The sequence below is a fragment of the Sylvia atricapilla genome, chromosome 5, assembly GCF_009819655.1.
Source record: "Sylvia atricapilla isolate bSylAtr1 chromosome 5, bSylAtr1.pri, whole genome shotgun sequence".
In the NCBI taxonomy this organism is placed as follows: Eukaryota; Metazoa; Chordata; class Aves; order Passeriformes; family Sylviidae; genus Sylvia; species Sylvia atricapilla.
Window position 1 is genome coordinate 60,460,413 of NC_089144.1, and position 24,890 is coordinate 60,485,302.

A 24,890-nucleotide genomic window follows, 5' to 3' on the forward strand; every position below is an offset into this window, starting at 1 on the left:
GTTTGAAGCTTTAATGCACTGCTGCAGCATTTTAATAAAAAACAAAGGATAAATTAAAGTTCTATTACAATTTTGGGAATCTCATAAAACTGATAGTTCAATAGTAGCAAAACTGCATTTCTAACTGCTCCTTATACTTAAAGGGCCAAGGAAATTGAAACACCAGACATTCTCATAAAAACTTGTAGTGGTGATCCCCCCATGACAAATGACAGATACCCAACTGAAAAAATATATGTGTAAAAAAAGTGTATGCACAGTCACTGAATCATCAAAGGGTTTGGGGTGGAAGGGACATTAAAGATCATTTAGTTACAACATCCTGGCATGAACAGGGACACCTTCCACTACCCAGACTGCTCAAAGCCACATCCAATCTGGCCTTGAACACTTCCAACATGAGATATCCACCACATCTCCAGGCAACCTGTGCCAGTGTTTCACCGATCTCCCAGTAAAGAATTTCCTCTTTGATCTAAACCTACTCTCTTTCAGTTCAAGGCCATCATCTATTGTCCTAGCACTGAAGATGTCAGTACAAAATCATCTTATTTCTTACAAGCCTCCTTTACATATCGGAAAGTTGTTCTACAAAACACTGTAAGCTATATGTAGCTTACACACGAAAGCTCCTCACTTGAATCTTTTTGACCTTGAGTGAAGGAGAGGACAAAGTGACTTAGGATATTGTGGTTAACTTAACTGCCTGTCTTCAAATTTTCATAATTTCACAACAAATCATTTCGTAATGGATATTTCATTGATTCAGCTTCCTCAACCACACATTTTTTATCTTCATTTATAAAGAACACAAGCTTACAGCCTTGAAAGGAAGCCCTTGGATGTATCATCTGTTTGTTAGTAAACTGCTCTTTGGAGCACTTCCCCTCTGTACAAATAAACCTGTATTTCTCATCCTCTCAACAGGCTGAGAAGCCCTATTAAATCATCAAGAGGTGCCTCTACAAAAGGAACCACAATCTCACCATTTGGGAAACAAGCTCCAAGAGTGCTGAACTTCCTACCTTTATCACTGTACTAATACACTAAGGGTCCAGTAATTTTAAAGCTTTTAATTTTTTCCTAAAAAAGCCAAACTCTGCTCCACAGCTAGACGGCTGCTACTGGAAGACTTCTCCAACAAGATTTACTGACACCAGATCTGTAATTTAACCACTAATATTAAACAGCAATTTAGTTGTATATACTGAAGAAACTCAGAAGAAGAAAAGGCTAATGTTATTTGTGAACAGAGTGTTTCACAGTTGTCTGCCAAACAGCCTGAAATACAATATCCGACAAAACCACTGCATTAACACAAATTTTAACTTCATGGAAGAGCTCATTCACCTAAGTCATGATGCACACAAAATGTAAAAAAGCACTAGCAATAATGAAAACATAGCTCACTGTAATAGGAAGATGAGAAGGGGGAAAATAGTTTCTAAAAAAGAAAAAAAATTGCTACTTCTCCAGAAAAAAACCAGTTGGCTATACTGGAGTAACAGACATCTAATAGTCATTACATATAAGAAGAGGGAATAATTCCTATTGATGTTTTGTTTCTCACAGACATGACAACATGGACCCTTTAGAAGATTTTTAAGAGAATAAAGTGACATTTATAGATCTTTGCTAACCTGAAAACTAGTGCTGCTTAATGAGCCAACTATCCAAATACTGTAAAACTTCATAAATAATGAAGACAGGTTTATTAAGTTTTCAAAGCTATTTTCTCAGTCATAAATAATAATACAAGAAATTAGTGGCTAATACTAATTTTCAACAGAGTAGTTTCCCATAAATTCACTGCTATTACCACAGCTCATTAAAATTGTAAGACGATACAGCTGCTAAAGAGATTTTATAGCACAGACACACTTTTTAAAGTCTGTCTTTCCAACACTTACAAATCAGAAAATAAAATTATTCTTTTGCTTGTACTTGGCAATGTCCAAAGCATCATCCTTTCATAAGGGGACACTGAAGAAGAGGAAACAGTAACGAAAACTTCCTCTGCTTACATATCCCTTAATTCTAGAGCTTTTTTAACCCCTTAAGACATTACAGAAACAACTGCAAACAATCCCAACATTTTAACTGAATGGATCCTAATGCTTAAATTAAGGAAGGAACCAGTGTTCACCCTTAGTGTTTCTAAGAATTGAGGTAAAACTGGCTGTGACAACACTAAAAACTACACAAAACAGCAGGGAGGGTGAGAAAAAGAAGAGCGTGCTGGAAGTTTTAATGAAAATTAATTGGAAAGATTAAGTTTGGTTTTTTTTGTACACTCAAAACAATGTTTGCCCACTCCTGGACTGTTTCCCTCAGAGACCACCACCTGCTAGGCTTCAAATGGAGACCATCAAGAGGTGTACAGTGCAGCCCCAAGCCTTGGAAGAGGTACTGGAGATCCCCAGATACCAAAAAGGCAAGAGAAATGTTGGCACAGGAAGACTGCAAAATTTTAAGGAACACACAGTAAACCACGGAACACCTTGCTAAGGCTTGGTACAACACCTCATTTTTAGCTCAGACCAAGCAAAGGCATGAATACCACGAACAAAAAGATACTGGCTGGAGGACAGTTTCAGAACTGAGAAGGAAAAACCAGATAAAAAAGTAATGTCCTGACAACTACAGTCTTATTAGCATTTACTGAACATTGTGCTTTCTCAAAGCTCTGGACACCACAAGCTGGCAACACATCTGACTCACAACATTCATTTTTAGACTTAAGGATCACTGGGAAACCTTTGGAACTAACAAAATGAATATGAATACTCTACAGCAAAAAATCTAGAAAAGAACCACTCCACAGTATATTACTATATTTTAAGTTGTTCTCTTTTTAAATTACTTATGATTTTAGGATTCATTATTTAGCATTTTATGCACACGGCTGCTTACTAAAGGTCTTGTAAAATTGTTTCAAGTCATGAAGAGGACTCTTAAAAAAATTTGATTTTTTAATTTCATCTTTCCATCTAACTGTGCTGCAGCTTTCTTTTCCTTACTGGAACTTTTACACAATTAATTTTGTAGGATACTGAAAGAAACCACCCATTTGTACTCTCAAGTATGCATTTCTTGTATATTTTAAATCAATTTTTTGCACTACCTCATTTGATTACATATTCTGTTGAAACCACAGTTATACTCGCCCTCTTCAACAGCTGAGTTTTTGTCTCTTTGAAAACTATTAGACAAAGTGGTTTTAAAATATGAAGCTGTAAATTAAACACTTTTTTTTAACATACAAACATAATTTCATATGTATGAAATTAAGTACTCTGGAACATTTCTGCAATACCTGAAGTCATGAGACATTATCAGACTCTTTAAAAACTGAGGGAAGTAGGGCCCAAACCACAAACTGCCATAGATTTGATTCTGACAGGTGAGAACAATTAATGAAACTCAACGGGAAGACATCTTTAATTATATCACCTCTGTTTGGGCTGGTAACTGACATGTCTGAAGCTTCTACTAAACCTAGATTATCTACACACTTGAGGCAATATGAAATAACAAGGATAATTTTTACCGCAGATTCTTGTCTTTTTGAAAAGACTTCCAAAACAAAAATCCCTCTTATCTCACTGTCTAATTGCTGCAGGTGAGACAGCACTTATAAGAAAGGTTATTTACAAGCATCAGGGTGAAGCAGACTAGTTCTCACTAACCAAGAAAAGAAAAGAAGTTTTAAATTTACTAGTTTATTATTTTGAAAAGTCTGATACCATCTCTTGTCTACTCCTCTTCCTAGTCCCTTTATTCAAAGAAAAAAGAGACAGAAAATTAAGGAAAAAAAATGGCTGTTGTTTGTACTCTGATTTATAAGACAAACATGCAGGTTTTGAAGTGAAAATGACCACTGGAATACTAAAAACTACAAGTACATAAACCAGCATTTATCTCTATGGCAAATTTATCTACTGAAAGGAGAACTAAGAGATGTCTCCTGTTGCTCTGTATCAGACTCTTCCGGCAACTCACTTTGACCTTGGTGGAACCTTGTTGATAAATTAGAAACCTGAAATTTGGAATTGTGTAACTTTCAGGGACATATATGGGGGAGGACAACAAAATCAAAAACAAACAACAAAAAAGCATAAATGAACACCACTCACAGAGTGTTCACATTCTGCTGTCACAGTTAAAAAGTTGTGTTTGACTACTGTGGCATGTAACCTACAACCACTAAGAAAGGAAAGATACTTAACTTGTACATTTTTCAAAGTTGCCTTCCTAGGTATTTATCAGAACTTTGATTATTAAAGCACAGGAACCTTGCAACCATCTTTCGTATTCTCCTTTTTCTTTTTTTTTCTTTTTAAATGATTCTCTAATTTTCATTCTCACTCTCTGCCAAGTCCAGACTGTGTTCTACTAGCTCAGTGCACTTGGATTTCTCCAATATACAGCCATGCTTTATATTTTATTCTATCTGCATCTCCACATCAGGGAATCTTTCAAGATGGCTTGTTTGTTTTGCAGGTTTTTAATCAGCTCAGAGTTAGTCATGTAGAACCAGTGCCTTCTAAATAATCAAACTCATCTTGAATATTCTTCTGAACAGTTCTCTGCAGTTGTACATGGAGAGAAAACAGTCCAAACATGTAAGATGTAATGTGAATAACCCATACTTACTTAGAGAAGGTCCATGGAGAATTGCACAGTTGGGACAATGGTACAGATCAATGTCAACAGCATGGTGCTCCTCTACCCCAACGCAGCTGTAATAATATTTTTTACATGTTAATGAAAATGCACACAGGGTTTACTTTTCAAGCTAAAAATAATTAAATCTTAGGTTTTTATGAAAACGTGCTTACTCTACAAAGTGATAATGACATACCAAATTATCTCAACTACTGGGCTGCCACATAAATTTTGAGTAATTCAATGAACACAGAATGCCATTAAAAAATCACAAACAGGAAACAAGAATCAAACTCCTTTAAAAAAGAGCAAATCCATAATATATACACCATTACCCCCCAAAACCTTGACCATAATTACAGGAAACAGTTTATACAAAATCATTCAAGCAATTTTCCTCACAGAAGCTGAGTTAAAAAAAAAAAAAAATCTGAGGTTTATGTGCTGTTAAGTTATAGAAGATATAATTGATATTAGCCTTGTCTTTCTTCTTCTTTCTGCAAAAAAGCACATAACTGACTCCTAGTCGCCAAGACAAATTAATAAAGAATACTTTCACGTTATTCTTGAAACCTTTACAATAGAACTGGCTTTGTAAGCTACACAAGAGACCACACAAATAAATTAATAGAACTGGTTTTGGTTTAAAAGCATTTTAAAGAGCACTTGAGAGATGTAATGTTTTCTCAGTGCGTATTTTTTCCAGATAAAACGGTCAAAATGTGATTAAAAGAAAAATCTTAAAAATAGTCAGGACAAGGCATCTGCTCTGCTGATACCTAAATAGCACAACTTTAAAGTCAATGAAGTACATTTTCTTAGAGAAGCTGAAGCACTAGAGGTTCATTGGAGAACATATACTTTTGCACAAAGTTCTTAAAGGGAAAAAAATAACAAGTAATCTCTGCCTGCTGGTCTGAATCCTGGCAGAGTTCTTCATTCTCTGAAAAGTTCACTGACACTTATAAAATCACTGACTTTACAGTTAAATACAGAAAAAAAAGAGTACAACCCTGAACACTTACACCAAATTTAGGTATGTACACTCAATGCATTCTAGCAATGTAAGAACTGGAACAGTACCCCAGTCACGTAACTCATTTCATATCTAGCATAATCAGTGCTTAAACACTGAAGCTTTGAAATGATCCAGCTACACAAGGTCTTTTCCTCAGCAGCCTCATGCCAAAACTGCTGACACGCTCCAGCAAGTGTCAGTAAATGCTGCCAAAACAATACAAGGAACAGTCTAGCACTGAAAGCACAATGAGCAAATCCAATCTGAAACTGAAGAGCATCTCCACATAACTATCAACGGGAAGTGCATTCTGAGCTCTCTCTAAACATTCAGCTAGTTCTATTTCCCCATTCCCTATGTACCACATGAAAGACAGAAATTATTTAGCTTTTCGTATAAGCATACTATTTTAAAATCTAAATACAAAAGTCAGCTGCTGTAGTTCATCACAATTCTTGCAATATTTAGCATTTGCTTTAAGACCACAGCTACAAGAATCATTATTACATGAAAATCCAGCTGACATATAAACAAAAAGGAAGGCAGAAGCAGTCTTTAAAAATGCATGTCCCATTTCCTTCTGCTTGTGTTCTCTCTCTTTTTATAGAATAGATGAATGAGTCATAATCCTATGCATTATGAGAAAATCATTTTAAAATGTATACTCTAAAAGCCCCAAATCAGAAGCCCTGGTTTTATCTATCTTTAGGAATCTCACTATTTTAGCTAAATTCCTAATTTTTGAACAGCTAAAGATATTTATGTTGAACTGTATCTTGATCAAGTTCGCACTTCATTTATTCCATTCCCTTTTTCTTGCTGTTTATCTGATACATTCATCATCATTTCAATTAGATTATCTTGCTAACAGTAAGAACTTTGCATAAAAATATAGTAAAAATAGCTCTGCCAACTATTTGTCCTATTCTGTTTAAGAATCTTAATTCTATTGTCTCTTACAGAATGCTACAGATAACTGAATTTCTGCTTTATTTTCAGGCTTAATACTAACTATTAACTCCATAACCTTTCCTGAAGGCACATGGGATTTTGTGTACAGAGACTGGAATGGTAATATAATGTCTGGAATAGCCATTCAATAAGGGAAGCAAACATTTTCAGTCTACTATTTATCCTGTAAACTCATCACTGGACACACAAAACACTAACTGGAGAACATGGAAGCGAATCCAGCAGCAGATGCCTGGCTGAAGCAAAGGGCAAACAAGGTGCCAGCACCTGCAAGAACAAGCAGTGCCAAGGATGCCACAGAGCACATCAATCACACAGAGCACCATTACAAGTCGCTTCCCTGCGTCCCTTTCTCCAACGTACACAGATGAATCTGACATTAATCACTCTGGCTACTAGCAAGCAATCAATTACTGTGGTAAATGCAACTTCAGACCTTAAGCATCAAAACAAGGTCACCAAGAGGTAGCAGAGAGCCCGGAAAACATTAACATACTCAAACACGGCAACACTCCCAATCCACTGATGTTGTCCTGTATGAAATATTATTACCCTTCACCTTGCAATCAACCCAATCCATGTGGGTTGAAATGTCTTGAGTATATATTACCTAGTTTCTGAATTGCTCATCTCCTACAGGGAGGTCACAGACTAATTCCCAGGAACAGGGGAAAGCTTACAGTATTAGACAATAAAATACAATAGTACTAATTAAAAAAAAAAAACAACAGTGGTACAAGGCTATGCAAAAATACACCTTTAATTCTGTTCATGAAGGTGGAAAGGCTAACCAGGCCAAATTTCACTTGCAATGCTCTAGATGGAGTAGCAAGATAGAAAAAGTTAGTTAAAAATAGATTCCACTACATCAGTCTCAGAGTGGTCAGACACTCCCAACTTCCCAAGGTATCATCTCTCGGGGGGGTGTTTCCTCACCTGAGATTTAGATTGTTTAAAGTCCTTGGCCCTCTAAAAGCCCCACGTCACGTTGGTGTAAAAAAGCAGAGTCCTCAAGGTTTTCAGGTTTCTCATGTTGTTTATTATTTGATTTCTCAGAATTTTCTCTGCTCCCGACCGAGGTCCGGACAGCAGCTGGGACACGAGGCGACTGCTCCCAGATGGGATGTTCCCTTACACTTATACAGATAACTACGTGTCAGTTATTTACTATTTTGTACCAATGCCTAGTGCCCATGCTAAAAGTGTCATTTCTACTTTGACCCAATCCATTCTAACTCTTTTGTGCCATCACCATCCCGAAAGATGGAGGACGAGGAAGAAGGAGAAGTACATGAGGTACCACCCAAATTCCACCATCTTGTCCCCACTTACCTCTATTCTATAAACCCTAAAACTACTGAATTTTGTATCTTCTCCTGCTAAACTACTGTTTTCACATCCTGGTGGTTTGCAATTCCTCTCTCTGTGTCCGAAGCCTCTCCCATGGATTAAAATCAAACCCGGTGTTTTCCTGGGCTCTGTGCCAAGGTCTCCGAGCCCCCTGGACCGGCTCCACAGCCCCCTGTCTAGGGCTCAAATTCCCTTCCTCGGGTCCCAGGTCATCCAAGGGGATGTCCTGGACTCCAACAATCATCAAGGGAAGGTCAACAAGAGGTAGCAGAAGATTTGGGAAGTGGTAAGTTTTTTCATACACAAGAACATGCCCATCCCTGGCACCTGAAGAAATCCCTTGCTCCTACAAGTTTGAGGAACCCATTCTCCAACTTAAAGGTGCATATACATGTTCTTGATTTAGTCCCAGATTTCCATTTGATCATTACATTTGTAGCTATGTAAAAGTAGCAAGTGTAAATAAAAAACAATCAGAAGAGGACTTCACCTTCTGACACGTACCAGTAGATCTCTGCTATTAAGTAAAGGGCAAATAAGGCTTCTTTCACAGCACAGGGGGAAGCCCTGCAGAGGCTGTTCTCTTCTTCAGTATTGTTATTAATTTAGGTTTTAAGAGATGAGTACTGATAATTCAGAATGACAGACAAACAACTATTTCACAGTTATGCTGGAATGTCTTCTACAAGGAGTTTGCAGAAGTCCAAGACAGTTACAGGAAGCATTATCCCTGGAGACTGTATATAGCTGTATGTTGTAAGCCACCCAAGGCACCTGGCACATCTCTCCTACCGCAGCGCAGTGTGAATAAATATTGGATCCATGTCAGCCACCACACAGGCTGCTGCACCTTCTGTATCTAATACCTGCTTGCTCTCAATCCTGCCTGGTTTTTCTCTTCCCCCCTTCTGATATTATCGAGCACAACCACAACATTGTAGAGATTGCTCAACTGCCTTTGCTGGTATGACTGGAAGAATCCTGGTTAAAGAAAAAAATCCAAATCACACTTGATCAAAGGCCTTATTTTCAGTGTTCTTAAGGGTATATGATTACTTAAAAAACTAATTTATTAAAATAAGTAGTGTATGTACCCTACCATTATACAAAATTAACAACGTAAAAGAGAATGCTAACACAAAAAGTACTACAAAAGTCAAGAAATGAGCTAAGTGTGGATGCCCATTTTCCCAGTTAATTTCCTAGATTAAACCAGGAACATATTCCTACTAGAAAAACCTTGAGATTTCCTGTATACAAGGCATACTGAGAATAAAATCTTGAAAACTGAGAGATGTAAGCAATTCTCAATGATCAAATAAAAGGATGGCAGAAAACAGATGAATCACCACTAATAGGAAAAGCACTAATTTGTCAAGAAGCTGCTTGTACATGGGACATGATCCTCTTACATTCCCTGTTCTGACCCTTTCCCCTAGTGGTTCAATTCCATAAGGTCCTTTTCCACCTCTTTCAGCAGCACGTGCTCATCTTTCTAGATGCACTTTTACTTTTTAGGAAGTCTCCCACAATACTTTGCACTCCTCTCCACACCAGCACAAGACTTCGCACCTATGAAGCTCACCTAGCAGATGAGGAAACAGGACAGGTCATTACATCATGTCTACTACTTCTTGAACAGATATTGTTGGATCGGTATTTTTTTACAGTTAGATGTTGATTTACAGCTCAAAACTAAGCCAGTTTTTTAAAGTTTCTTATTTATTATTGGGATGCATGAAATTCAGACCCCAAGGTCTCTTGGCTTTCCAGTGTCTGACCTGAACGGTCTGACTTTTTTTTGTGGTCACTGTGCAGCAAAAATGCAGGTTTCGGGGCTCTTGCTAGCATTAGTTAAGCGCAAAACCTTGCATCTTTTCCAAGCCACAGAATTACTCAAATTTACATTTTGCAAGATCCCCTTATATTCTTCCTTATACTCTTCCTGACTAAACACTGTGGACAACCTTCTTCTTTCTCTATTGTGCTGTTTCTGAGCAAGAACCCAGCACGTCCTCTTCATGCCCACCCTTGCATCAGCACCCACAACCTTTCCCGGATTTGCCTCAGTGAGCACTGCAGGCTTTATCCGTAAAAGGAGGAAAAAAGCATGGGTCTTGACATCCAGTAGGAAAAAAAAAAAGAAATGAACAAAAATCCTGGAAGAGTGGAAAAATACTAGGAGTATGAAAGCATGTTGCTTGTTACTAAGAATACAGGACTATAGACAATTACTAGGGGTATAGGCATGTTTCCTATTACCTGACAGAGCAGATTGCCAAAATCCTTTTTTAATTTCCAGTCATCCACAAAACAGCCAAGATACATAGAACAGTGAGTCTCTGCTGGGTCTTAACAGCGATGTGTAGGACAAAAAGAAGGCAATGCTGGAGGTAGCCAAGATCCATAAGTAACAGGACAGCCTTAATTGTCCCAAAACTGAAGAGACTACTGCAGGATACAGTTTCTCATAGGATTAAACTGAACATAGCTGTTGCTGCTGAAAAAAAGGTCCCACCCTCCTTCCTCCAACTGCCTGACCATGGGCTTCCATTGTTTCTCTCACCAGATCTAAACCATCAGGCAGCCACATAACAAGTCAGTCCAGTAAGCTGATCCAAAAGAAATAAACTGCCACTCAACTCACTTTGTCAGATATGTTTAGAAACCTTAACAGTAAGATACCATAAATAAAAAATAAAACGGTACATGTTATACTTACATGCAGTTACTTAAACATATAACAATGTTATTTTCAAGAAGACAGATGAAAGAAAATGTTCTGTTACTTCATCTCTACTTCGTCCTTCTAAACACGATTACTTGAAGAATAAGGAGATGACTGTTTAGCAATCTTATGCTGATAATATACCTTTTACTATCAAGTCTTAATACTGAATTTCAAATCACCAAAGATGAGAGCTATTTCTATTAATATACTGAGCAAATAAGTAGTAGGCAAGCATTATAGCAAACTTTTCATTTTACCTGTAACAAGGTGTGCAGTTGCTATTTTCAGTCCTAATATGTTTGAGCATAACAAACCCAAAAAACTATTGTAGTTATTGCTAAAATTAGCTAGTGAGCTTGTAAGTTATGCAAAGAATAGCTTTTCCTACTCCATCCCAAGAACTCAAATGAAAGTATAGGGTAGGAAGTCTGTGTGGCAGATTTTAAGGAATTCTGGTTAGTCATTTGATTTGAGCCTATGCTTTCCAAGTGGAAAAAATATGCCAAGTAGGCAACATTTACAGATTAAAACAATGGAAGATGTCTACTAAAGATGTCACCGCCACAACCAAACAGCCACATCTGCCACTTGTTATGGGACGATTTTAAAACGCTTAATTAGGAATAGAAAGACAAAGTCAGTGTGACAATACTATTGACAGACGCCATACCATCCCACAGCACAATAACAGATTAAAAAATGAAATTTATTTCAAGAAGAGTTTAAAATTTAAATGCTATGAGCTTTTAAAACCTGGACCTTAAGCTAGACAAATTTCCCCTCCAGCCCCACTCTTCAAAATGCATGCAGTTAAACCAAAGAAAATAAAACAAACCAGAAGAAACCACAAAGCAACCTGAGAAACTTGGTGTCTCCTTCCACTATCTCTTCATCTTATCATGATAAGCATGGTAACAGTTTTGGAATCACAATAAACTTACAAGGATTTACTTCAGAAATGAAATTACTTTTGACAAGTGACTAACTTCTGTTCACTAGATAGTGAATTACTGCCTTAAATTATATAAAAAAATACTCAGCATGAAAATATTTGAGGTTTTGCTTTTGCCATATTCACTTTGCAAAACAAAATACCTTTTAAAAGGTAGCAACTGATATAAACACAACCCAAAGAATATAAATAATTACAGTTATTCAGTTTTTCTATCTGTACAAACTTTCCCCTCTCTCAAAGCTACCAATTTTCTCCACAAAACAAAGCAAAATATCCAACCAACCAACAAAACCACAATGTCTTTAAGATATATAGAGAATATATGCATGTTGGCCCAATGGCTTACGTAGTTTTTGTACACATCCACTCACACACATTTCACCAAGTTCTTACTGTCAAAAAAATGACATGTAAGGCAAACTCTCAAAATGCCTAAAAATCTACTAACTTATTAAATATTGCATCATCCTTCAACACAGATAAGAATCCCAAGAACAACAATGCTGTGTGCAATAATATACAGAAAACTCTGACCTTTGATTGCTCAGACACATCTGTTCTGATACTTCCAAGGTCCTAAGTGGTTTATTTATGATTAACCATCAAATACCACATTAAAAATGTTAACGCTCAATACATAGGTTTAGACTTCCCTAATGTAATTCAAGTGTAGTGCTTTTAAATTACGTAATGTTTCCCTGAAACGAGGTATTGCAGTAACACAAACATGTACACAAACATGCAGACAGGTATATGATCTATTTTGAATTCCAAAGGGCCTTCCAAAGGCTCAGACTTCCGGCACCTTCTAAAATAAAACCTAAAGTTTGATAGTGATGTTAGTGTTGTCCTTTCAGAAAACATTTTTAACGGCAATACTCTTGCACATTTTTCCATCGAGAAAGAAAACCACTATACATAATTTCCTTCTCAAGTAACAGTGCTTTTCACTTCCTCAAAGCACAGAGGTTAAAATAAATAAAATCAGTATATGACATCTTTTCAACAAAAGATTAATTCTAAAGAATGAATTTTGAAATGTAGAAACCTAATAGGAAAATTATGGCCAATGGAACAAAGCTATCAAGTTACATAATGAAATAGATTCATTTACAAATACAACAAACCTTCTACCTGCATTGAGAAAGTAGCCACATTGTCAACATAATCATCACGTTACCTCAAATCTCAGGGAAAAAACAGTGATGTACATTATTTGTAAACTGACTCTTCTGCTCCACAATTCCAGTCCAGTCTGAAAACAAACTGGTATGGTTTTGAAACTCAACATGTTTTTTTCCAAGATCTGTTTTTTAAATACAGTAAGCTCAATTCATTGAAATTGCTATAAGGAAGGTGAGAGAGTCATTACTTTTAGACAATACTTTGACAACTGAGTATTTGGCATAATCAACATGTTCTTATTTCTAGCTATTGTTGAAAAGATTGTGTGGAAAGCTGGTAATCTATACAAGCATTTTGTGTAACTATGAGGACTTTAAGCAAAATGAAGTTAAATGACTGTTCAAACTGAAGTCAAATAATTACATGCTCAGAAACCCAAACATCTTTATGTGCAATTATACACACTGAGGCTGTACTTTCACTACAAAGTAGGACCTCTAGGAAGAGACACACAGCCCAGATTAATCCATAATGGCAGACACCACCATGTATCATGTGTAGCAGCTTTATGAGAGGTTACTTTTCCTAATGACAATTTCCTGATAGAGCCATGTTAACATTACTGAAGTAGTTCTGATGTACTCCTTCTGTTTAGTATTGCCTATTAAGCATATAGCAAATTCTTCATCCTTCGCATGCCAAATGAGATTTCTACTTATTCTCCACAACCAGACTGATTGCATCAAGCTGCTTTAAAAGTGTTTACAATTAATTGTGTTTGGGTCATTTTAAAAACACTGTTTCACAGAAATTAAGGTCTAAAGGAAACTGAATCTTCTAGTGTCGATTTTGGCAAAATAAGCTGCCTCAACACAATCAAAGAAACAGCATTTTAAAAAACTACAGCAAAACTAAACAACTTGTCAGTGAGAGCAGAGAAAGAAAAAAGGCATTTTAAAATTTCAGCTGTGATAGCTGAAGGCCTTATTTCAGTGTGAAACCATTGACAAAAACAAAGATGATACTAGGAATTGAATCATGACACAAAATTCATAGGAAAGAAAAAATATATACATCGAGCTGACATGAAGAAATTCTTTTTAGCACTTTAAAACCAGTAATCTGGGTAACCCTACACACATGAAGCAAAGCACTCTGCTCACAAATCCAGAAAGAGAAGTCTGAACTGCTGTAGAGAATCTTTCTCCATTCATTTTCCCAGCACAGCCAGACTGACACACCAAAGAGAAGAAGGAACAATAGTCCAATCTGACTTAAGGCACTGTCTTAGTGAAGTTGCAACAGCTTGAAGCCTGTTGAAATAAATGAGAACTATCCTGTACTTCCCACAACTGATGCAGGAAAAAGGATTAACATTGGATTTCAATTAATTCTAGGAACACTGAAGTGCCAATTTCTCTGACCACAGCCAGCATGAATTTCAGTTCTGGTTATAATGCACAGTCTGTAACAGCAGTACTAGGTACTATGGGCCCTACACACACAGAACAAAACACATATTAGTGATCTGGTTTAGAGAAAGAGGGCATTGAAAGGGAGAAGCAAAAAGAGAGAATAACTGTTTCTGTATACGCTATTGACAACTGAATTTTCTACATGATTAAGAAAGTACTTCAATTATGTATTTTTATCTCCTCCTCAAGACTCCAAGTCAACAGTTAACTTCTTCCCTCTAAGATAAAATAGAACCTAGCAAACTGCCCTGACACATAACTACATGTTATTTAGGTGATTTACCTTATTTCAATTCCCAGACAGGGCTATCTAATTGTGCTTATTAAAAAAAAAAAATCCTGAACCTACAATAAGCAAAAATTAAATACTTTAAATAATACCTTCAAATCAGAGGGCTTAAAGGCAGAACGAACACTCTTGTCACAATTCTATAAAAACACCACAAAAAGAAAGCCTCAATCACACCACAAAACCTTCAACCATTTAAAGCAGCCTCCATACTCATCTTGAAACAGACATCTTAACTGAGCACCTCTATGTGGTTGTATTGCTCTGAGGAACAAACTAGTACCCAAAATTACTACCAGTATTTCCCCAGAAGAAACAAGGAAGAAATATCCTAAGCTCTATTGAGATAACAAAAAGGTGGAAAAGGGAAATCAGTACACAAGTTAATTAAATGTTCCCTCATTCAGGAATGAAGCAACTATGGCAATTTTAACACAGCAAATGAAAGCTGCGTATTACATGCCCCTGATTATTTGTGTGTGTGTGTATATATATATAATGGAATCACTACCTCTTCGCATTCAAAAAATGTGGGTGTCACGCTTGGAGACATGTGGGGATGGGGCATTAGTGGTGAACATGACAGTGTAGTTTAATGGTTAGACTCAAATGATCTTACGAGGTTTTTTCTGGCCTTAACAATTCTATGATATACAGTCTCCACTCACTTGCCTTCCTCAACTTTTAGATTCTTAGCTTTTCAACCTAATCTTCCTCAGCTCCAACTGACGCACAGACTCCTGTCAATTCTCACTAGCCATCTCAGTGAAGTACTGCATATTATATGGTTTTAAAGATCTACTTGCATCTCAATCAAGTCTTTTAACTTAATCAACAGGAATTTCAGTTCCATTTCCAGTGCAGTTTCCCACCACGTAGAGCAAAGGCCTTTTATACATATGACAGACGTATGAGTTACTTGTTTCAAAGAGAGACGGCACTGGAATAGTAGGAAAAAAGACAGGAATTAACAGAATTATAAAAACACACCCTATGAAGAGAAATTGAGGTTCAATCAAAATGACAAATAAACCTTAGGAAGCAACTACATGACACAGCTTGCACTGATTCAATGGCTTGCAGCCACTGGATGAGGCAGGTTACCCACTCCCTTCCAAGCAAGCACTCCCACTTCCCTTCCCTGCAATGGCCCTGATACTTGCCTGGTTACAAGGCAACCTGTTTGTATTCACTGATCTGACAGAAACTAACCTAGCCAGTCTTTTGCCTGTTTATCAAGTCAGATTACAGCACCGTTGGGCAACTGTCATGGGCAATCCATGAGAGAGGGAAGAGGACTGTGTAAGCTGGAGAGAGGGATATGAGGAGTAGGACTGCTCCTCTCAGCAGTGGAAGTCACTAGACCTGGCCAGGCCTCCTGTTGGGACCTCATTATTCACTAAGACTCAGAGCTACTGTGGCCTAACAGATAAACTGCCAATAGCTTACCAATCAGACTGCAGGGAATATCCCTGCCTACACCTGAAAAACCTCCTCAACTTGAACCACACACACTGCATAACACCAAGAGGCATTACTGAGTCCAAGAGACATGCATGAGCACTAGATGTCATGTGTGAACCAAAGTGTTCTTAGCACAGTATTAAGATGATCTTAGTCTGGCCTCTTTTAGGCATCCCAGTCTTTTTCTGGTGAAGTGTCAAATCAGCTCCTTGGGACCAGTTACCTGTAGCTCCAGGTATCAGAGTAGCTGAGGTAAGTACCCAGCAAGTATATGACATTATGCCTCTACCAATATATTATTTGCCTACAAAACACTCTTTCCAGTAACACACTGAAGTACAACAGGAACTATAAAACAAGTAATCCAAACAGTTTGGAAGCTACAATTCTAAACCACATCAAACATGGCTTTCCGTAAAGCAGGAGAGGTTCAAAAGGATAAACCCTCAGCTAAATTCCCACCTTGTAGTTTGAGAGACATATGAGGACCACTCTGAAGTGGGAAGATACCTGTGTTTTTTAGAGACTGATCAAAACAAAATCTCACTAATGGTTCTTGCATACTCACTGACTCGCATACTCTCAGCAGTTTCTAAATTCCGTAATTATCTACATCAAAGTCTCACAAAAACCCCATATATTATACCATTTTTATGTAACAAGTGTCTCTAATATTAGTTCAACCACCTCTTTTAGGCAATCTGCACTCTAAGCATTTTTAATCCATTTGGGAATTTTTGGTATGTCTTCAGTAGCTTCATCTCCTTCTCAACAGCCAGAAGTGTTGAATGTTCCTCATCTACAAAGTGCACAGACTGCAGACTCCTATAGAGAGAGTATAAGCTGGTTATTCCAGTTGTCTAATAAATATGAGTTGTTTAGAAGGACCATGTTGCCTAATAAAGATGAGCTATTTTAAAAGTTTGCGAAGCTTGACATGTACTATCAGCACTGTTATTTAATGCAATACACAGTCTGCCAAGCTTACTACATCCTGAGCAACACTGTCAATAGACACCATCAGATCTGTCTTGTTCTCAAGTATCTTAAGTAATAAAAAAAAAAAGATTTGGAGGTGAACAGCAACAAACCAACAATGACTTCCTGGCCTGAGGGGATTGATTAGGACACTAATGATTGTTTTAAAACTGTGCCACTTCAACTGAAAAATGATATCAGGAATAATTTGAAAATAGGACTTTTTGCCAACAACATTAGGAAGTATGTTTTTCTTCTCCCACACCCTAGCACCAGTGACCAGTAGTACCACAGCCTTAAAATCCTGTTGCTGCAAATCCCTTATCCTTGGGTTACTGTGTGTGTTTGCTTCTTCTACAGACTGCAGCAATAGTAAATTTGGCTTCAGCCTGCTTTACACACCTTTAAATTGGCTCCTTACACCAAAAACACCTTACCATCTAACTGGGTTAAAAAATTTCTTAACTAGATTGGTTTTAAAGGAGCTATCATCTATTAAGTAACTTAATAGTTACTCACAGTAGCATTCAGAGACTCTACAGCTGTACCTGAAATAAAGCTTATTCTGCCTTCAAAATTCAACTCATTAAATAGCTCTCCTTTAAGAAAAATGAAAAATAAAAATTGAGAACATTTTTCAATTCATCTTCTTCTCAACTGAGTAATCCCTCCTCCAGCCTGCAATATTTTTCAGACATTGCTAGGAACTTTTTAGCAAGCTTTTTATTAAGCTGAATAATTTCTGCATCTTCTAATCACAACACAAAAAAAAAAACACGACGGCTCCTATAGCTTTGAAATACCTTACTTGTATAAGGCAAATAGATTTGCAGTCAATAGCAAGTAGAGACAGATGCTCCATTTCTGAAGAAATCTGAGAGCAAACTGGCTCATCTCTAGCTCACCATGCTCGTTTCAAAAGCAGATGGAGTATCTGATTACATTAACTTCTATTTAAGCTATGATACAAGCAAACTGTTTCAGATACACAGATAATGAGTCTAAATATCAGATGTTACATTGGCTGGCTGGCAAAGCAGTAAGTAGAAAAAGCTCCTTCAATCAACTAGGTAATGCCTATAATTTAGAGATCTTTATTGGATTCTCAGCCGCTTATAGAGATCCAGAGGGGCATGCTGGTCAAAACTGCACCCATGCAGTCCACAACATATCAAGAAGTTACTTTTACACCCTATTCTAACTACAGAAATCTAACTGTTCAATCCTCTTCAGATGGAATTAATGAAGCACAGTAATTTCCAGACCATGTGGAAACTTCAAATAGTGAAGAACAAAGCTAAAAAGAGTTTGAGGGCTGAGTTACATCAGCACTGAATTCTATCTGCATCCATTATTTTTATTCTGGATACAATTTGACATACTGATTTTAATCTAAAATTCCTATGAGTTCAGATTCAGGTTACCAAAACCATTTTTGCTCCATCATGCGCTATTTAGAGTAATCTAAAGTATTTGCAAAAGCACAAATCCACATGTTTTAATCTAAATTTTACACACACATGCTTTTAGAGGTAACCTTGACTTCACAGTACATGCTACTCAGGTCCAGTGCTTTTATACAGGAAAAAAAGATTTTTATCCATATATCAGTGTATGCATACTGTGTTTATACGTATCTCTTAAAATACCTTCTTCTTCATAGTGGACAAAATTCCCATGACTCCATCAAGAATGTTCAAAGAAATGCACAGGAAAAATACGAAGCATGAAGCAGGGGACCTATTGCAAAAGGTCCCCTGGAGATGAACACTGATTTGTTATTCCTGTAAAAATTACAGGAGACATTATGGTTCACTTACTGTGAAAAACAGAAAATTAATTTTTTGGGAGAAAATTTCCAACTTCACCAGTGTGTGTAAATATCAATGTGTGAAAATTGCCCCGACGGAAGGGGAAAGTTAACAGACGCTGCTCAGTAATGCCCAATAAGAGGACAAATGCCAATGGCCACATATTTAAAGCACATGAAATCCCTCTAAAAACAGGAGGGAAAAAAATTGCAAGAACACAGAAGAAATTCATCTATATATGGCTATTAGGACAAGATCCAGTTAAAGATGTTGGTCACTAAAGCCTACTTAAATTCAAAAGGAAGCTAACCTCAGAGTACCTACATGGAGCCAGCACCTGACCACTTCACCCAAAAATTCCAAAAGCATCCCCTAATGTGCTCACCTTGTGCTCCCACCCAGCACGTGCCACACTCGCGGATGTCTATGCCATACTGTCAAAATGCTGAGCACTAAAAAGTTGTTATGAAGGGAGAAGTTATTATGTTTTTCCAACAGAGCTGGCAGCAGTGCTTATTCAGGTTATGAGAGCTCAAGCCCACAAATTTCAGAGGAATGTTCACCTCCAGCTCACTTTTAAAGACACCCTTTATCTCCCCCACTTAAGACCTCTTACTCTATAGAAAAGTATCCAAGAGTTATGGGCCCTGAAGAGAATGTAACATGACCCAAGCACAAGGGTCTGGTTAAAACCCTCAGACACTGACAAGATTATCTTAAGTTCTGGTCCCTGCTCCTGACATCAGTGAATAAATAGATGAAGTGAACCTGAATTACAGCACCGCTTTTTCCAAGTCTTAAGACATACTAATATTTTTCTTTAGTCTTCAGATTTTATAGTGCTTCCTACAGAAATACAGTAGTCTACCTTCTAGACCAGGAACGCACCTGTTTTCCTTTTAAAAAAGGCAAAACTGTCAATTTCTCTATATATTTCAGGAACTGGCAAGGATTTGAAATTTGCCTAAGACCTGCTTCATACCTGCCAGGCTTTTTGGAGCATAAATAATACTTAATAGGTGCTGCTTTTCTGGCTTGAAAGTGATAATGATGCTTTGCTTTTCTTTACAACCTCCACTAACATAATGTGAAAGTGTCAAAGAGGTGGTTCTTTGATAATTAGCAAAAAGTAGTAAATACTTGGCAGAAGAATAACGTTTTACCAGAAGTGTTTCCTAGATAAAGATTTAGAGGTCAATGATCTCTAAAGAGCCTTTTATGAAAGGCTTTTTGATATATCACTGAATGTCAACTATTAGGCTATTTTCTAACAACATAATTACAGAAAAAAAGTTAATTTATCAGTTTGTTTATATTACATATTACTGCCTATGAAACCAACTGAAACTAAAAATACTAAAAAAAAAAAAAAGTGATGTTTGAAGAGTGAAAATTCCCCCAACCTTACAATGTAATCGGTAGTACATCAATTTAAAAACACCCAGAGTCAGATTTTCTTTAAAAAGACATCTTTTCTCCTTTGGCAATTCAAGACAGAGTTACATAAGACAACCTCAAACATGTACTTATCTTCAGAAAATGCAGTAATTAAAATTGGACTTGGTGCAGCTGATTCAGGTTAGATTCCATTCAGAGGAAGATACTGAAAGTTACATTTTAAATTTAAATTAATGTTGATCATCACTCCTTATGTTCTGCACACCATAAAGCAGTTTCCATCCAATCAAAGTCAACCATGCATGTTGTATCAACAAGTATCACCAAGCCCACTGGCTGCTTTAGAACATGGATCTTCCCCACGTCACCTCAGAGTGACTGGTCACTGCAGCAGACATTTTAGCACAGAGGCCTTTTTCAGTCACAACTTAATGGTCAAACTGAAAACATCACACTCTTGCAGTACGAGTTAGTATTCTCCACGTATTCTCTGATAAGTTTTCTTCTGCGTTGTCTTTACTTTCCTGATCTCTCTCCATCCAGCCGTTCACCTACAAGACTCTTGTATACAAGGCTGCTTACTCCCTTTGTAGATACCCCATGTGAACAGAAAAATCTTCTGATCTCAGCTGCAGTTTTTCAGACACCTGAAAACCATAAGTTCCATTCAATTATTTTGCGTCTGGTACAGTTTTGAAAAGGAAGTATCTACTTTACTCCCATCCTCTTGGCATATAGTCAGTATGTTTCCAACAGTGATCATTTAGAGATTTACAGTTTCTCTTCTAAACACATGGCAAGCATATTAAGGGGATAGAGCACATTTCCTAACAAAAAACTTGTTCCAAAGTACCATGGTGCACAAGCTTCATAGAAAGCTGATGAATTTCTCAGGGCTTCAGAGCAATGCATATGTTCACACTAGAGAGATGCTTGTCCAGCTTCCCCAGGTTGGAAACACAATTTTACCTTACTAGGCTAACCAACACATTTATATAAAACATTTATATGCTATTCTATCTCCCAGTGCCCTATCAGTGGTACAAGAAAAGAAGAAAAAAGGAAAAAGAAAAATACCCCAGAAAAACAGACTATTCAAAGCATTTAATAATGTGTTGTGAAAATCATGTTACGAGTTCACTATTGTTGCCCTGGAATGGAGTGGAAAACTGCAAACAGACTCTTTACTGCTTCAAGCTGCTCTGTGGTCCACTAGCAACTCCCTGGGAATTTTCCATATAGCTTGCATTGAGAACTTCCATCACACACTGCAGGGATGCGTTCACTTCCCTTCTTGGTACACGTGTATCAAAAGCAGAAAGGAATGCATTGCAGTTCACTGTTAATCACACAGTGTAAATGTTCCTGTGCCTGTTTCATGTAAGTTTAGTCCAGACAAACAAGATGTCTGCTCAGAATAATTTCGCTGATTATAATGAAAGGCTAAAGCTTTATTTTCCCATGTTTTATCACTTTTTCTTGATATTGGCTCATTTTCTTGTCCCAGTCCCCACACAGCATCACTGTTTCAGACATCAAAGGAAAAAAGAGAATCAGACACAGTGCAACCCTAGGAAAAGCAAAGATCCAGCCAACTAGACACAAGCACTGATATTCATATGCTGGGGGGAAGAAAACAGGCACAAGAGCACTGATGTGCAATAAGCAAACAGGGTTGTAGAGAAATGTCAGGTCTCTTCCTTAATGCAAGGAACTACCTTCAGGAAAAGACCACTTGCATGCAAGGCATCTTCATAGGAAGCAAGTAACAGCATCTGACATTGAGAGGCTGAACACTGGTACCAGTGATATTTTCCTTTCACTACTCCACAAGATTTTGCTCTCTCTTATAGTGAAAGATCTATTCAGTATCAGAACTAATCAGGAGTAAAAAGGTTTATTCTTCTCTGAAGTGAAGGGTTTGTGTTTTTTCATTAGACAACAACTTTACTTCCACAGTCAAATAAGGACCAGGAATTAGAATACACAGTATTTTCTCACTGGCGATGATAGTTGAGACATCAGTTCCAAAAAAACCAAAGGGGAATTGGAATCTGCCCTTACTGGTAAAATATAAAAAGTCAGGAGGTAACATTTGCAGAAGGTCTTAAGACAAAAGCCGCACCTTTGCTTCCGCAATTTCTAATCTACTCAAATGATACTCCTAACCCTAGTTCATACCTAAATCCTTCAGTTTCATGACGCTTCAAGCACAAGCCAGCTGGAAGGATAAGGTACAGCCAAGGCATCTGCTTTCACTCAGTTCTGAAGCGCTAAATAAGCACTTTTCAGCAAGGACATCAGTCCAATCACTCAATACTACAGCTGTCCTATTCGTTCTTAGCAAGAATAAGAACAGCATTCTGAACTACTTCAGCGACACTCATTCCATCAGGGCAGCACATTTTACTGCAGTGTTAGGAGATGTCCTAGCTGTTCAGACAGGAGAGCACAACATCAGAGACAGCAAGCTGCTGCTCACCTTTGCCTCACGCTGATGTGTCCTCTGGGCAGACAAATCCTGTAGTCAGAGCATAGCTTGAGATTTAAGAGACTAAGTGTGCACACCAGCTTTCTTGACATGATTTTGGTCCTCTGTTACGTAAGCAACAGAAGCACAGAGAAATACCTAGGACAGAGTGGGCTTGAGGCTGTGATATGCCAACACAGCACACCTTCATGAAATAAGAGATAACACTCTGCTGAGGGGGCAGACTGTTAATATTTTCCTGAGCACACTGCCCCATTAGCACAGCTACCATGGTTTTCCTGCTGTTCCCAGACTGCTCCATACAGCACTCCGCACCCCAGAGATGTGCCAGCAGTACCCCTGATAGCCCTGTGCTCACTTGCAACACCTCATTTCTCTCGTTCTGCTTGTTCTTAACACCAAGTTTTGCAAGTCAACAGTATGATGCAATCTTTTACTGAAAAGATCCAAATGTTTTTGTTATTGAAACAAAACTAAAAATCTGTACATTGAGCAAGATGACCAGAGGTTTTACACGTACTATTGGGTAATAAGACACAGAAATTTCTTTGGCTGCTCTTCATTTATCTGATTTGGACTCTGTTTATTGCCAAACATCAATACTCCAAAAGAAAAATGCCACTCTCTTTAGAAAATACTGCCTGATAAGTGGCAAGAATGACAGATCAGAGCAATCACATATCTTCAATATCTAAAATTCCATTTCTCAGAGAGTCACCTTTCCTTGCACTCATTTTCATGGAAAGTACTTTAAGAGCCTTTAAGTGAATAAAGTATTCATGTAAATGGAACAAACACAATTAAATTTATGAAATTAATTTCCCAGTCTAGCTGCAATGTCAGCTGACAGTTTCATATGAAAATAAATAGACTTCAGACCACAATATATTTGAAATCTAGAGCAATCATACTTACTCCAACTGACTTTTAAGATGGAATAATGTAGAAGGCTTTAAAACAAAAAAAAAAAGCTTCCTTGCTTTTGTGGAGTACATCAGCGTTTATGCCTGCCTGAGCAACAATGAACTCAGTATTTTCAAAAAGAAATGCCAGTTTTGAAGTCTACTTTAGTTAATGCTGAAGTAATGGAGAAAACACTATTAAATATTAATTCCATTCAAATGCAGAATTGACCTGAGGAGGGTTACCAGCCACATAAATCCATATTACTACCACACAGCAGTCATCTCAAGACAATTCATACTCCATAGATTGTTAGTTCTGTGTATTCATGAGCTAATGTTATAATACATTAGAAAGGACTGACAAAATGAAAAATAGCTTATCTTTTTTAAAACTTATACATTTCACTAAAATACCTCTCATACATTGAAATAAAGCAATAGCAATGCCATTAATTAAATTTTCATACTTGAGCAATGAGACAAAGATAGTATTTGAGCATGTTTATGGGTTGAAGTATTGCATTGCACCTATGGAAATTTTACTGATTACTCAGAGCTGTTTTGAGATAACAGTATTTTATTTTACAGTGATGTAGGGAAAGTACAAATAGTTACATGAAGAGTATTAGTTCAACTTGTGGAAACTGTCATGTGAACAGAATGGAGACACTATTATTGCATGATCTCTCAAAAGATACAGAAAGCGCACAGAAACTGCACTGATGATAAAAAAAAATCTGCTAATGAATATGAAAAGTATCCACAAAAAGAAAAGCTAGAAACCACAAATGAAGAATGAAAACAAAATTAATGTATTTTGCCCACTGGCAGTTAACAGAGTGATACTCCACTGTAAGGTTAAGCCATTTTACTGCCAGTGTGCTGCTCTAAGAGAACTTACCATTATCAACAGATCAAGATGAGTTTAAAATGAAAAGAATATATTTCATGTTTTGCACTGTAGCACCTAGGAGGTATATATACAGAAATTAAGTGTACCAAGCAGCAGTCCCCCAACCAGATCCCTACACCTCTCAAGTTTTTAGATACGGAAGTCACAAAACAGAGGCTTCTGAAAACATCTGGATTCCTCGAATCATTTATGTATTAAACATAACAAAGGGAAAAGAAGATACTGAAGTGCTTCATTAGTATCAACAAATGACATTTTGGAACATAAAATCATCATAAATTAACTAGCTAATAAAAACTTCACAGTTAAATTACACCAATATTTACAGTGCTTCATTTGCACAGTCA

At 37.2% G+C, this 24,890-nt stretch overlaps 1 protein-coding gene across 1 annotated transcript in view; it reads right to left on the reverse strand.

The window, feature by feature from the left end:
- Nucleotides 1-24,890, reverse strand: part of KDM7A (lysine demethylase 7A) — a 60,920-nt gene that overhangs the window by 29,762 nt on the left and 6,268 nt on the right. The window contains exon 2 of the mRNA XM_066319690.1: nt 4,657-4,742. Coding sequence (XP_066175787.1) covers nt 4,657-4,742 — 86 coding nt within the window. The remainder of the gene's footprint in view (nt 1-4,656; nt 4,743-24,890) is intronic.